Source organism: Oncorhynchus kisutch, linkage group LG4 (assembly GCF_002021735.2).
Source record: "Oncorhynchus kisutch isolate 150728-3 linkage group LG4, Okis_V2, whole genome shotgun sequence".
In the NCBI taxonomy this organism is placed as follows: Eukaryota; Metazoa; Chordata; class Actinopteri; order Salmoniformes; family Salmonidae; genus Oncorhynchus; species Oncorhynchus kisutch.
In genome coordinates, this window is record NC_034177.2 from 26,700,472 (window position 1) to 26,713,120 (window position 12,649).

General features: G+C 41.2%; 1 protein-coding gene across 1 annotated transcript; it reads left to right on the forward strand.

Moving 5' to 3' along the window:
- Positions 1 to 214: 214 nt before the first annotated feature.
- On the forward strand, positions 215 to 11,466 carry pllp (plasmolipin). The gene is made up of 4 exons (XM_020479804.2): positions 215 to 512; positions 3,041 to 3,211; positions 7,591 to 7,707; positions 10,595 to 11,466. Exons 1-4 carry the CDS (start codon positions 369 to 371, stop codon positions 10,700 to 10,702), a joined length of 540 nt encoding a protein of 179 aa, XP_020335393.1. The 5' UTR covers positions 215 to 368; the 3' UTR covers positions 10,703 to 11,466.
- The last annotated feature ends 1,183 nt before the right edge of the window (positions 11,467 to 12,649 follow it).

Sequence of the window (12,649 nt, forward strand, 5' to 3'; positions counted from 1 at the left end):
AGAGAGAGAGAGAGAGAGAGAGAGAGAGAGAGAGAGAGAGAGAGAGAGAGAGAGAGAGAGAGAGAGAGAGAGAGAGAGAGAGAGAGAGAGAGAGAGAGAGAGAGAGAGAGAGAGAGAGAGAGAGAGAGAGAGAGAGAGAGAGAGAGAGAGAGAGAGAGAGAGAGAGAGAGAGAGAGAGAGAGAGAGAGAGAGAGAGAGGGAAAAAAACACAAGACACCTGCCAGTCTAGAAAAGCACCCCAGGTGGTAACAACGGCTGCATTCCCCAGATCTGTATATTTGCTCTGGAAGGGTTCTATTCTCTGACTAGGGACAAGAGGAAAGTTAGTTTGTTATTGTTGACCATTATTGTGTGGATTTGAGGGAGTGATGTCAGACTTTCCAGATAATGTGGCCACTGAGACCAGCTCAACCCAGTCCCAACAGGGAGGGTCCAGCTTTCAGCTTGCCAGTATTTCCATGGACCTGGGCTTGATCAAGAGCATTCCTGGAATCCTGATGTTGGCTGAGATAGTGAGTGACAAATACCAGTTTCACCTTTGTATTTACTTTATCCATCATCAAATCAAGTTTATCAGTCACGTACACAGATTTGCAGTTGTTATCGCAGGTGCAGCTTGTGTTTTTAGTTCCAACAGTGCAGTTAACCTAGCAATAAATGTTTTTGTCTCCTGTACCCAGTATATTTTTCCTTCTTTCTCTGTCCTACTCCTCATCTTCTAGGCCAATCTATATCTATGTATCTTTTCAGAATCCCTGTTTTCCTCTATCTTATTGTTTTGTATGGGCTTGAGTTATACCTAGTGGTTGCTAAGAGTTGTAGTAATGGACACACACTGGGACATTAATCAGGTGACAGCTTGTTTTATTTTAACATAACATAAATTAAGAATAGTTTTATGCAAAACGTCCTGTGTCTTGAATATGTTTTATGTTTACATATTTACATAATGTATTGATAATTAACAGTACATTCAGAGAGTCATATATAAAGCACATATTTCAATGCCACTCCCTTTGAACCTGTAGTACATGTGACTGACCCGGCTAGGTGGGTCACTGCACTAGGCTTTATATCACACCCTTGATAGCCATTTCAATAATTGCATGAGAAAGAAATATCAGGACTCACACTGTTCCACTTGAGTATAGTGGTACATACTTGTTAAATGTGTGTGTCAACAGCCATTACCTATGATTATAGACATCTCATAACACAAGACATCACATTCCTACTATAATTGAGCATTACCAATAACATTAATATGAATTGCTGGACCCTGTGATGGTATTGTTCAATCATGTCAACTCAGCCAGATATTTTGAACCCTGATGATTTTGTGAGCCCATATCTTGGATCTTCTATATTCATTATAGGTTTACTGCAGTTGATTGTTAACAGTTCACGGATATACGCCCACACACCCTACACAAAACCAGGCAGGCACACTCAAACACACACACCTTAAATTGACACAACTTAAACAAACCTGCCTTAGGCCTCAGATTTACTCCTAATAAAGCCTTTCACAATACCAGTCTGTCCTGAGCGAAGAGAAATTAATCGAGGGACTACCTGAAAAGGGGTTAGTTTGAAAAACATGTTTAGGAAGTGATCATGCTAAATTAAGTCATATACTGTATAAAAGTAGAAATTCTCCTGAATGTAGGCCTATACTTTGGCAATATTATGTCCTCGTGTACACTGTAGGCCTACATGACAGTACACTGTAGTCCTTTCCAGCTGTCAATGACCAAAAGCGACCTATTTTGCCTCATGGGTGGAATGTTATTAATATTTCTCATAATTTCATAATTAAGATTTCTTTAATAAGCTGATGAAAACCTGGTGTTTCAATGTCAAACAATTTTGTTATATTTCAATCTTCTGTGATGTGTAGAAAGTGTAATATTGGAATGCAAACTCAAAATTGAATACATTTCAACTCTATATCCGACATGGTGCAGGTGTCTTCTTTTATTTAAGCTCATAACCATGTGTGTGAGGTGTATACTTCTGTTTTAAAGTAGATTTGTTTAAGACTACTGGGGTGGCAGGGTAGCCTAGTGGTTAGAGCTTTGGACTAGTAACTGGAAGGTTGCAAGTTCAAACCCTGAGCTGACAAGGTACAAATCTGTTGTTCTGAACAGTTAACCCACTGTTTGTAGGCTGTCATTGAAAATAAAAATTTGTTCTTAACTGACTTGCCTAGTTAAATGAAGATAAAATGTAAAAGACTATTAAGAATCACTCTGTTTGGCCCTCACTAATTTAGCCCACTGCAGTAAAAGGTTAAAGCTTTAATATTAGCTATTTGTGTGTATATTAACACGTTCACACTCCTCTGAAACTCAATAGTGAGAGGAGAAAAAGTCATTGACAATTTGTGAGATATATCAATGTTTTGCTCTGTGCCCTGGCCAATGTTGGTGAGTGTCCTAATCCACTAACCTCTGGTGTGATTGCTGACCTGACCTCTATATTTTATGGCACCCGATGTTTCATTATTAATACATTCGATGTGACAAAACTTCATGGAAGTAGATTTATGCAAATGTTTAAAAAACAGAACAACTATTAAAACTCAATTCATTTGAATGTTGTCATATTGAGTGGTTAAAGTTAGAGGTACAATATGAGAGGGTATAAGAATGAGGATGTTATGCTTACCATTATCAATCTTTGACACGTTTACCAGGTATGTGGGTTAACCTGCAGATCAAAACTTGATCCCTAAATACATATTTGGATTATGCTTTTTTATTGAGAAAGAGTTCTGTTTGCCCTCCTGATCTTGTCTAGGGTACTAAGTAATACTGTCAAGGTTATTTGACAGAACTATTATATTCCTGTCTGTGCTGCTGATTAATGCTCAGTGGGTAGTGTAGATTACTCCCAGGTATTCTACACTGCTCTTCAAGAGGACACTGACTTGATCTGGCGTGAAGACTTGGATTAGAGACTCAATAGAAGGTTCACCTGTTCAAATGTCAGCTAAATGTTTGTGAACATGTACCTTGTTCTGTCTCACTCTCCTCAGGGTCTTGGCCTGCTGCAATGGGCTCTAATTGCCAGTGCCTCCTCCCTTATTCCTGCCTATGGCTGGGTGATGTTTGTAGCCGTTACACTGTGGCTGCTCACCATTATCCTCTTCTTCATGCTCTTCTTTGGCGCCTATCACAAACTCAGCTCTGTGCCCTGGCCAATGTTGGTGAGTGTCCTAATCCACTAACCTCTGGTGTGATTGCTGACCTGACCTCAGGCTTATGTCGAAGTGGGTTGTTCTATGAAAATTGTGGCTTTTTTAACAGCTTTATGTATTTTGGTATTTTTACTACATTAAATAAAACAAAAATGCTTGTGTTGCTTTTTTGTCACTAGCGTTACCTATATTTTAATGACGATTCAGGCTTTACAGAATGTAATTTGACTATTTAATTTCCATATATAATCAAAGACATAAAGCGTTAATAATAATATTAAGAAATGTTTTTGATTAGTAATAATTGACATTAAAGAAAATTAAACTAATGAAAATAATAACACCAGTGACAACAACACCAGTGACAAATCTGTGTATATAATGGCCCCGAAGTAGATGGCTGCCGTTTTACGATCCCGTAACCAATTCCAAATCAAATCAACGTTTATTTGTCACGTGCGCTGAATACAACAGGTGTAGACCTTACAGTGAAATGCTTACTTACAGGCTCCAACCAAAAGTGCAAAAAAGGTATTAGGTGAACAATAGGTGGGTAAAGAAATAAAACAGTAAAAAGACTATATACAGTAGCGAGGCTATAAAAGTAGCTAGGCTACATACAGACACCGGTTAGTCAGGCTGATTGAGGTAGTATGCACATGTAGATATGGTTAAAGTGACTATGCATATATGATGAACAGAGAGTAGCAGCAGCGTAAAAGAGGGGTTGGCAGGTGGTGGGTGGGACACAATGCAGATAGCCCGGTTAGCCACTGTGCGGGAGCACTGGTTGGTCGGCCCAATTGAGGTAGGGGTGGCAGGGGTCTTTGACCATTTTTAGGGCCTTCCTCTGACACCGCCTGGATGGCAGGCAGCTTAGCTCCAGTGATGTACTGGGCCGTACGCACTACCCTCTGTTGCCGTACCAGGCAGTGATGCAACCATGCTCTCGATGTGTCAGCTGTTGAACCTTTTGAGGATCTCAGGACCCATGTTATAGCAATACCAATTGTGCTATTGTGTATATATTTCTTGTGTTATTTGTAACTTATTTTGTATATAAGGTTTCTGCCACCGTGTCTTATGACCGAAAAGAGCTTCTTGATATCAGGGCAGTATGTAACGGTTCTCTTGTGGTGAAGGAGAGTCGGACCAAAATGCAGCGTGTAGATTGCGATCAATATTTAATAAACAAACGTAAAACACGAATCAATTACAAAACACTACAAAACAAAGAACGTACCGAAAACCGAAACAGCCTATACTTGTGTAAACTAACACAGCGACAGGAACAACGACACTAAGGACAATCACCCACGAAACACTCAAAGAATATGGCTGCCTAAATATGGTTCCCAATCAGAGACAACGATAAACACCTGCCTCTGATTGAGAACCACTCCAGACAGCCATAGACTTTGCTAGATCACCCCACTAGCTACAATCCCAATACATACACACCACATACAAAAACCCATGCCACACCCTGGCCTGACCCAATACATGAAGATAAACACAAAATACTTCGACCAGGGCGTGACACAGTAATTATTCACCCCGTACTGGAGGAATTCTTCTTCTTCATGGAGTCGGACTGGAAGGATTTCCTTTGGACGCCTGACCGGGCCCTCATCCCCATCATTCGCAGGAGGAAAAGATGGAGATATCGGGGACGACAGTCCGAGTGCCTTGTCACCGAGAGGGTAATTTACCTTTACCATTGGTTCTATTAGCCAACGTACAATCAATCGATAATAAAATAGACAAATTACGAGCACGTATATACTACTAACGGGACATTAAAATCTGTCATATCTTATGTTTCACCGAGTCGTGGCTGAACGACGACATGATTAACATACAGCTGGCAGGTTTTAAGCTTTTTCGGCAGGATAGAACAGCGACCTCTGGTAAGACAAGGGGCGGTGGCCTACGTATATTTGTAAACAACATCTGGTGTTGTTCTCTAGGTTTTGCTCGTCTGAGGTAGAGTTTCTCATGATAAGCTATAGACCACACTATTTACATCTATATTTTTCGTAGCTGTCTATATACCACCGCAGACTGATGCTGGCACTAAGACCACACTCAATGAGCTGTATACAGCCATAAGCAAACAGTAAAATGCTCATCCAGAGGTGGCGCTCCTAGTGGCCGGGGACTTTAATGCAGGGAAACTCAAATCCGTTTTACCTCATTTCTAACAGTGTGTTAAATGTGCAACCAAAGGGAAAAAACTCTAGACCAACTTTACTCCACACACAGAGACGTATACAAAGCTCTCCCTCGTTCTATATTTGGAAAATCTGACCATAATGATATCCTCCTAATTCCTGTTTACAAGCGAAAACTAAAGCAGGAAGCACCAGTTACTCGGTCAATAAGAAAGTAGTTAGATTAAGCAGATGACTGTTTTTGCTAGCACACACTGGAATATGTTCTGGGATTCTTCCGATGGCATTGCGGAGTACACCACATCAGTCACTGGCTTCATCAATAAGTGCATCGATGACGTCGTCCCCACAGTGACTGCACGTACACACCCACACCAGAATCCATGGATTACAGGCAACATCTGCACTGAGCTAAAGGGTAGAGCTGCCGCATTCAAGGAGCGGGACTCAAACCCGGAAGCTTATAAGAAATCCCGCTATGCCCTCCGACAAACCATCAAACAGGCAAAGCGTAAATACAGGACTAAGATTGAATCGTACTACACCGGCTTCGACGCTCGTTGGATGTAGCAGGGCTTGCAAACTATTACAGACTACAAAGGGAAGCACAGCTGCGAACCTACCAGACAAGCTATATTACTTCTATGTTCGCTTCGAGGCAAGTAACATTCACAAGGCCGCAGGGCCAGACGGATTACCAGGACGTGTACTCTGAGCCTGCGCTGACCAACTGGCAACTGTCTTCACTGACATTTTCAATCTGTCTTTGACTGAGTCTGTAATACCAACATGTTTCAAGCAGACCACCATAATCGCTGTGCCCAAGAACACTAAGGCAACCTGCCTAAATGACTACCGACCCGTAGCACTCACATCTGTGGCCATGAAGTGCTTTGAAAGGCTGGTCATGACTCACATCAACACCATTATCCCAGAAAACCTAGACCCACTCCAATTTGCATACCGCCTCAACAGATCCACAGATGATGCAATCTCTATTGCACTCAACACTTCCCTTTCCCACCTGGACAAAAGGAACACCTATGTGAGAATGCTATTCATTGATTACAGCTTAGCGTTCATCCTCAATACGGGGGCCTGTCTGTGGTGAGTGCTCAGTCCCCTCCTGTACTCCCTGTTCACTCATGATTGCATGGCCAGGCACGACTCCAACACTATCATCAAGTTTGCCGATGACACAACAGGGGTTGGCCTGATCACCGACAACGATGAGACAGCCTATAGGGAGGAGGTCAGCGACCTGGCAGTGTGGTGCCAGGACAACAACCTCTCCCTCAATGTGATCAAGACAAAGGAGATGATTGTGCCCCCATTCTCATCGACAGGGCTGTAGTGGAACAGGTTGAGAGCTTCAAGTTCCTTGGTGTCCACATCATCAAAAACCTATCATGGTCCAAACACACTAAGACAGTCATGAAGAGGGCACGACAAAGCCTATATCCCCATCAGGAGACTGAAAATATTTGGCATGGGTCCTCAGATCCTCAAACGATTCTACAGCTGCATCATCGAGAGCATCCTGGTTGCATCACTGCCTGGCATGGCAACTGCTCGGCCTCCGACTGCAAGGCACTACAGAGGGTAGTGCGTACAGCTCAGTACATCACTGGGGCCAAGCTTCCTGCCATCCAGGACCTCTCTACCAGGTGGTGTCAGAGTAAGGCCCTAAAAATTGTCAAAGACTCCAGCCACCCTAGTACCGGAGCGCCAAGTGTTGGTACCAAAAGGCTTCTTAACAGCTTCTAGCCCTAAGCCATAAGATTCCTTCCACTTGTTTTAATTTGTTTTCTTAAAACTTCTTAAAGCATTGTTGGTTAGGGCTTCTAAGTAAGCATTTGACTCTAAGGTCTACACACCTATTGTATTCGACACATAAACATTTGATTTGATTTGAAATATATTTGATTAGATTAGATTTTTGCAATATAACTGTCTGACATATGTTTCATTAACAATAAAACACTTCAATTAAAACTTAAACAAATATCTGCCTTTTTAAAATAGTTTTTCCTGGTGGTTAAGGCAGGGGACAGGAAAGTCACCATTGTTGTAGAATGACCCATGTCGTCTCTGCTATGCTGCATTTTTGCTATACATTTATTTCAAAGTTATTTTGTAATAGTTATTCAATGTAAAGTAACTTTGAAATAAAATTTAGGCTGTGTTCATCAACATCTGTTTTCTATCTTGTAGGTTATGGTGTATAATGCTATGGCAACCGTTTTGTACCTCACAGCATTTCTGGCCAATGCTGCATCAGTCGCTCCTTACATTTCAACATACTTCTACGGCCATATGGCAGCTGCTGCGGTAAGTCTAGAACAGACAACTTAATATCTACAGATATACAAAGACATGCAGACACTAGACTGAAACATAGGCACATGTAGGCTAGCTTACTTGTTAATTGGTTGACCAGCTCTGATCAGTTGATGAGCGACAGAAACACATGAGAAGCCCTTGTTTAAACAAGTGCTCCCTTACATAGGGCCACATAGATTGAGACTGAGTACATTACGTTTAATACTTGCACATTTTTGTATGGTCACAAGATAACCTTCAACAGGATGTGCTGATATCTATGTTCTGGGTAGGATGAATAGAAAACACAAAAGTGTGTTTCTGGCCCTTCCACTTTCTGGCACTCCTAAATGTTTGACTAAAGAGGCAGGACTGATGCGTCATGTGCACACCTGACTGTGACAGGTTCAAAGATAAAGAGAGAGGGAGCTAGAAAAAATATAAGGTAGATGTGCTTTTATGGTGTGGTCTCTCTCCATGGCAATCCTGGCCAGAGTCCATTTGCTATTTACAATGAGGCACATGACCAAGCCCGTTGATCTTCCTGGGAGGAACAAGCCAGTCACCATAACGTTGGCCCTGTTGCACAAGACCCAGGGCTATTAGAGTATATCTAACAGGGTTTGTCAACAGTAATTGCTCCTGTAAGTCGCTCTGGATAAGAGTGTCTGCTAAATTACTAACATGTTAATGTTTCACCATGCATACATATGTAGGATCTTAATTTGAGCCAGTTTGCTACAGCAGGAAAATAATCCTACTGCAACAGAAAATGTGAATTATTATTATTATTATAAGAATTGACATTTTTTTTCTGGGGTTGATACATTTTTCTGAAGAAAAACAAAATCTAAATGGATATTAAAAACTTCACAAGCCTTTTTAAACCTCAAATACACTACAGTTCTCCTACAACAAGGTGATCAAATTAAGATCCTACATCATAGCGTGTTCAAAGACTTGTATCTCCTTCCTTTCACAACCCAGGAAAACAGTAGCCAGGTGACCCTAGCCAATAAAGAACATCACAGTTTGATGTAGGTCAGGGGTCAGTATTTATGTGTATGTCGATAAAATATTTTATTTTTGCTTTGGGGAGAATGTAACTACAATATACAGTACCAGTCAATAGTTTGGACACATCTACTCATTCAAGGGTTTTTCTTTATTTTTACTATTTTCTACATTGTAGAAATAACACATATGGAATCATGTAGTAATGAAAAAAGTGTTAAATGTTTTATTTAAGATTCTTCAAAGTAGCCACCCTTTGCCTTGATGACAGCTTTGCGCACACTGCATTCTTTCAACCAGCTTCATGGGGTGGTTGCCTGGAATGCGTTTCAATTAACAGGTGTGGCTTGTTAAAAGTTCATTTGTGTAATTTCTTTCCTTCTTAATGCGTTTGAGCCAATCAATTGTTTTGAGACTAGGTAGGGGTGGTATACAGAAGATAGCCCTATTTGGTAAAAGACTAAAAATTATGGCAAGAACAGCTCAAATAAGCAAAGAGAAACGACAGTCCATCTTTACTTTAAGACATGAAGGTCAGTCAATCCGGGAAAATGTCAAGAACTTTGAAAGTTTCTTCAAGTGCGGTCACAAAAACCTTCAAGCACAATGATGGAACTGGCTCTCATGAGGCCCACCATAGGAAAGAAAGACCCAGAGTTACTTCTGCTAAGTAGGATAAGTTCATTAGAGTTACCAGCCTCAGAAATTTCAGCCCAAATAAATGCTTCACATAGTTCAAGTAACAGACACATTTCAACATCAACTGTTCAGAGGAGACTGTGTGAATCAGGTCTTCGTGGTCCAATTGCTGCAAAGAAACCACTACTAAAGGACACCAACAATAAGAAAAGACTTGCTTGGGCCAAGAAACACGAGCAATGGACATTAGACCAGTGGAAATTTGTCCTTTGGTCTAATGAGTCCAAATTTTAGATGTTTTGTTCCAACCGACGTGTCTTTGTGAGACAGAGTAGGTGAACGGATGTCCTCCACATGATTGGTTCCCACCATGAAGCATGGAAGAGGAGGTGTGATGGTGTGGGGGTGCTTTGCGGGTGACATTGTCAGTGATTTATTTAGAATTTAAGGCACACTTAACCGGCATGGCTACCACAGCATTCTGCAGCGATACGCCATCCCATCTGGTTCGCACTTCGTGGGACTATCATTTGGTTTTCAACAGGACAATGACCCAACACACCTCCAGGCTGTGTAAGGGCTATTTGACCAAGAAGGAGAGTGATGGAGTGCTGCATCACATGACCTTGCCTCCACAATCACCCAGCCTCAACCCAATTGAGATGATTTGGGATTAATTGGACCACAGAGTGAAGGAAAAGCAGCCAACAAGTGCTCAGCATATGTGGAAACTCCTTTAAGACTGTTAGAAAAGCATTCCAGGTCAAGCTGGTTGAGAGAATGTCAAGAGTGTGCAAAGCTGTCATCAAGGCAAAGGGTGGCTACTTTGAAGAATCTCAGATATAAAATATATTTGGATTTGTATGTGAATCAATCCATATGTGTTATTTGTTCTGATGTTTTCACTATTATTTGACAATGTAGAAAAAATAAAGAAAAACCCTTGAATGAGTAGGTGTGTCCAAACTTTTGACTGGTACTGTATGTTTGTGTCATTTTTGTTGCAAGGCATATGGCATGACAACAAATGATGACAGAGGAGTTGGCTACAGCCCAAAGAGATCTGGCACCTAGTACTGGCAGCCTGCCTGCATATCATCAACATTGCTAGTCAAAGATTCAACAATCTCAATTAACTGACATTCGAGGAAGAATAATTAACACAGGCATGTACTGTATCTTATGATAATAACATTCTTCTCTCATCTGATTGTCTCTTACTATGTGTTTGTCTCTTGTTCAGTTTTTTGGCATTGTGGTGACTTTGTTATATGGAGCCAGCACCTTCTTTTCCTATTTGGCATGGAAGGGGGATGGAGGTAATACAGCTAGCAACTCTGGTCCTGCATAGGACTACTCTACTATCTGTCCTGATAAACCCTCTCCATACAGAGAGACTTGGACAGTGTGAACCGAACAGTGTGACAAGTAGAGGAGATTCCAAACCTGTTCACCAAAGGACGAGTGTTTTTATATACGGTATACTTAAAAATAAAAAAAGAAGCAGGACATCAATAGCCTTTTTTTAATGTCAACATGTTGACTGGAGTGAAGACTGGAAGCATTTTGCAGACCCTTTCAAAGTGTGTTGCTATGGTAACCCTGCCACTGCACATCCATCAGTACACTCACTCATCATGACTCACTCACATACATGCTCCCATACATAACATAACCACTATGATCACATACTGTAGGAAAGTGTAATGAATGATACATCTATTTATACTGTAATAAAGGAGGTAGGTAGCCTAGCGGTTAAGTGTGTTGGGCCAGTATCCGAAAGGTCGCTGTTTCGAATCCCTGATCCAACTAGGTGAAAAATCGGCTGACGTGGGAGTGGTGATATGCAAAAAACTCATTTCTAATTCACATGTGTATAATACAATTTGTGTATGTGTGAAATAGGACAAATATAAGCACCCACATAATTATTATAATATTTGTAGATACACAGGAATCCTGATGGGTTACACGGTCTGTGTGCAACACAAGTTCAGAAACATATTTTTATATATTATTTTTTTCACCATTGTGAAGACCAAGAGAATCATGTGTACGGTTTATCCATATCAGTACACCTTTTCAAATAAAGTAGATTGTGATTTTACAAAATTATTTCATGTCTTTATTTGAAACACTTATTTACAGGCAATGGGACACAAGACTATGTACAAACCAGTGAAATAAATACATTTAATTAAAACACTTAACATATTATTCTCAGTAAAGACTGCTACATACAGTGGGGAGAACAAGTATTAGATACACTGCCGATTTTACAGGTTTTCCCTACTTACAAAGCATGTAGAGGTCTGTAATTTTTATCATAGGTACACTTCAACTGTGAGACGGAATCTAAAACAAAAATCCAGAAAATCACATTGTATGATTTTTAAGTAATCAATTAGCATTTTATTGGATGACATAAGTATTTGATCACCTAACAACCAGTAAGACTTCCGGCTCTCACAGACCTGTTAGTTTTTCTTTAAGAAGCCCTCCTGTTCTCCACTCATTACCTGTATTAACTGCACCTGTTTGAACTCATTACCTGTATAAAATACACCTGTCCACACACTCAATCAAACAGACTCCAACCTCTCCACAATGGCCAAGACCAGAGAGCTGTGTAAGGACATCAGGGATAAAATTGTAGACCTGCACAAGGCTGGGATGGGCTACAGGACAATAGGCAAGCAGCTTGGTGAGAAGGCAACAACTGTTGGTGCAATTATTAGAAAATAGAAGAAGTTCAAGATGACGGTCAATCACCCTCGGTCTGGGGCTCCATGCAAGATCTCACCTAGTGGGGCATCAATGATCACGAGGAAGGTGAGGGATCAGCCCAGAACTACACGGCAGGACCTGGTCAATGACCTGAAGAGAGCTGGGACCACAGTCTCAAAGAAAAACATTAGTAACACACTACGCCGTCATGGATTAAATTCCTGCAGCGCTCGCAAGGTCTCCCTGCTCAAGCCAGCGCATGTCCAGGCCCGTCTGAAGTTTGCTATTGACCATCTGGATGATCCAGAGGAGGAATGGGAGAAGGTCATGTGGTCTGATGAGACAAAAATAGCTTTTTAGTCTAAACTCTACTCGCTGTGTTTGGAGGAAGAAGAAGGATGAGTACAACCCCAAGAACACCATCCCAACCGTGAAGCATGGAGGTGGAAACATCATTCTTTGAGGATGCTTTTCTGCAAAGGGGACAAGTCGACTGCACCGTATTGAGGGGAGGATGGATGGGGCCATGTATCGCGAGATCTTGGCCAACAACCTCCTTCCCTCAGTA

What these genes read in the sequence shown, in the direction of transcription:
- pllp (XM_020479804.2), top strand. Translation starts at nt 369, where the DNA reads ATGTCAGACTTTCCAGATAATGTGGCCACTGAGACCAGCTCAACCCAG. An exon ending in TCCTGATGTTGGCTGAGATA is followed by an intron (nt 513 to 3,040) that starts GTGAGTGACAAA and finishes CACTCTCCTCAG; the next exon opens with GGTCTTGGCCTGCTGCAATG. An exon ending in GCCATATGGCAGCTGCTGCG is followed by an intron (nt 7,708 to 10,594) that starts GTAAGTCTAGAA and finishes TCTCTTGTTCAG; the next exon opens with TTTTTTGGCATTGTGGTGAC.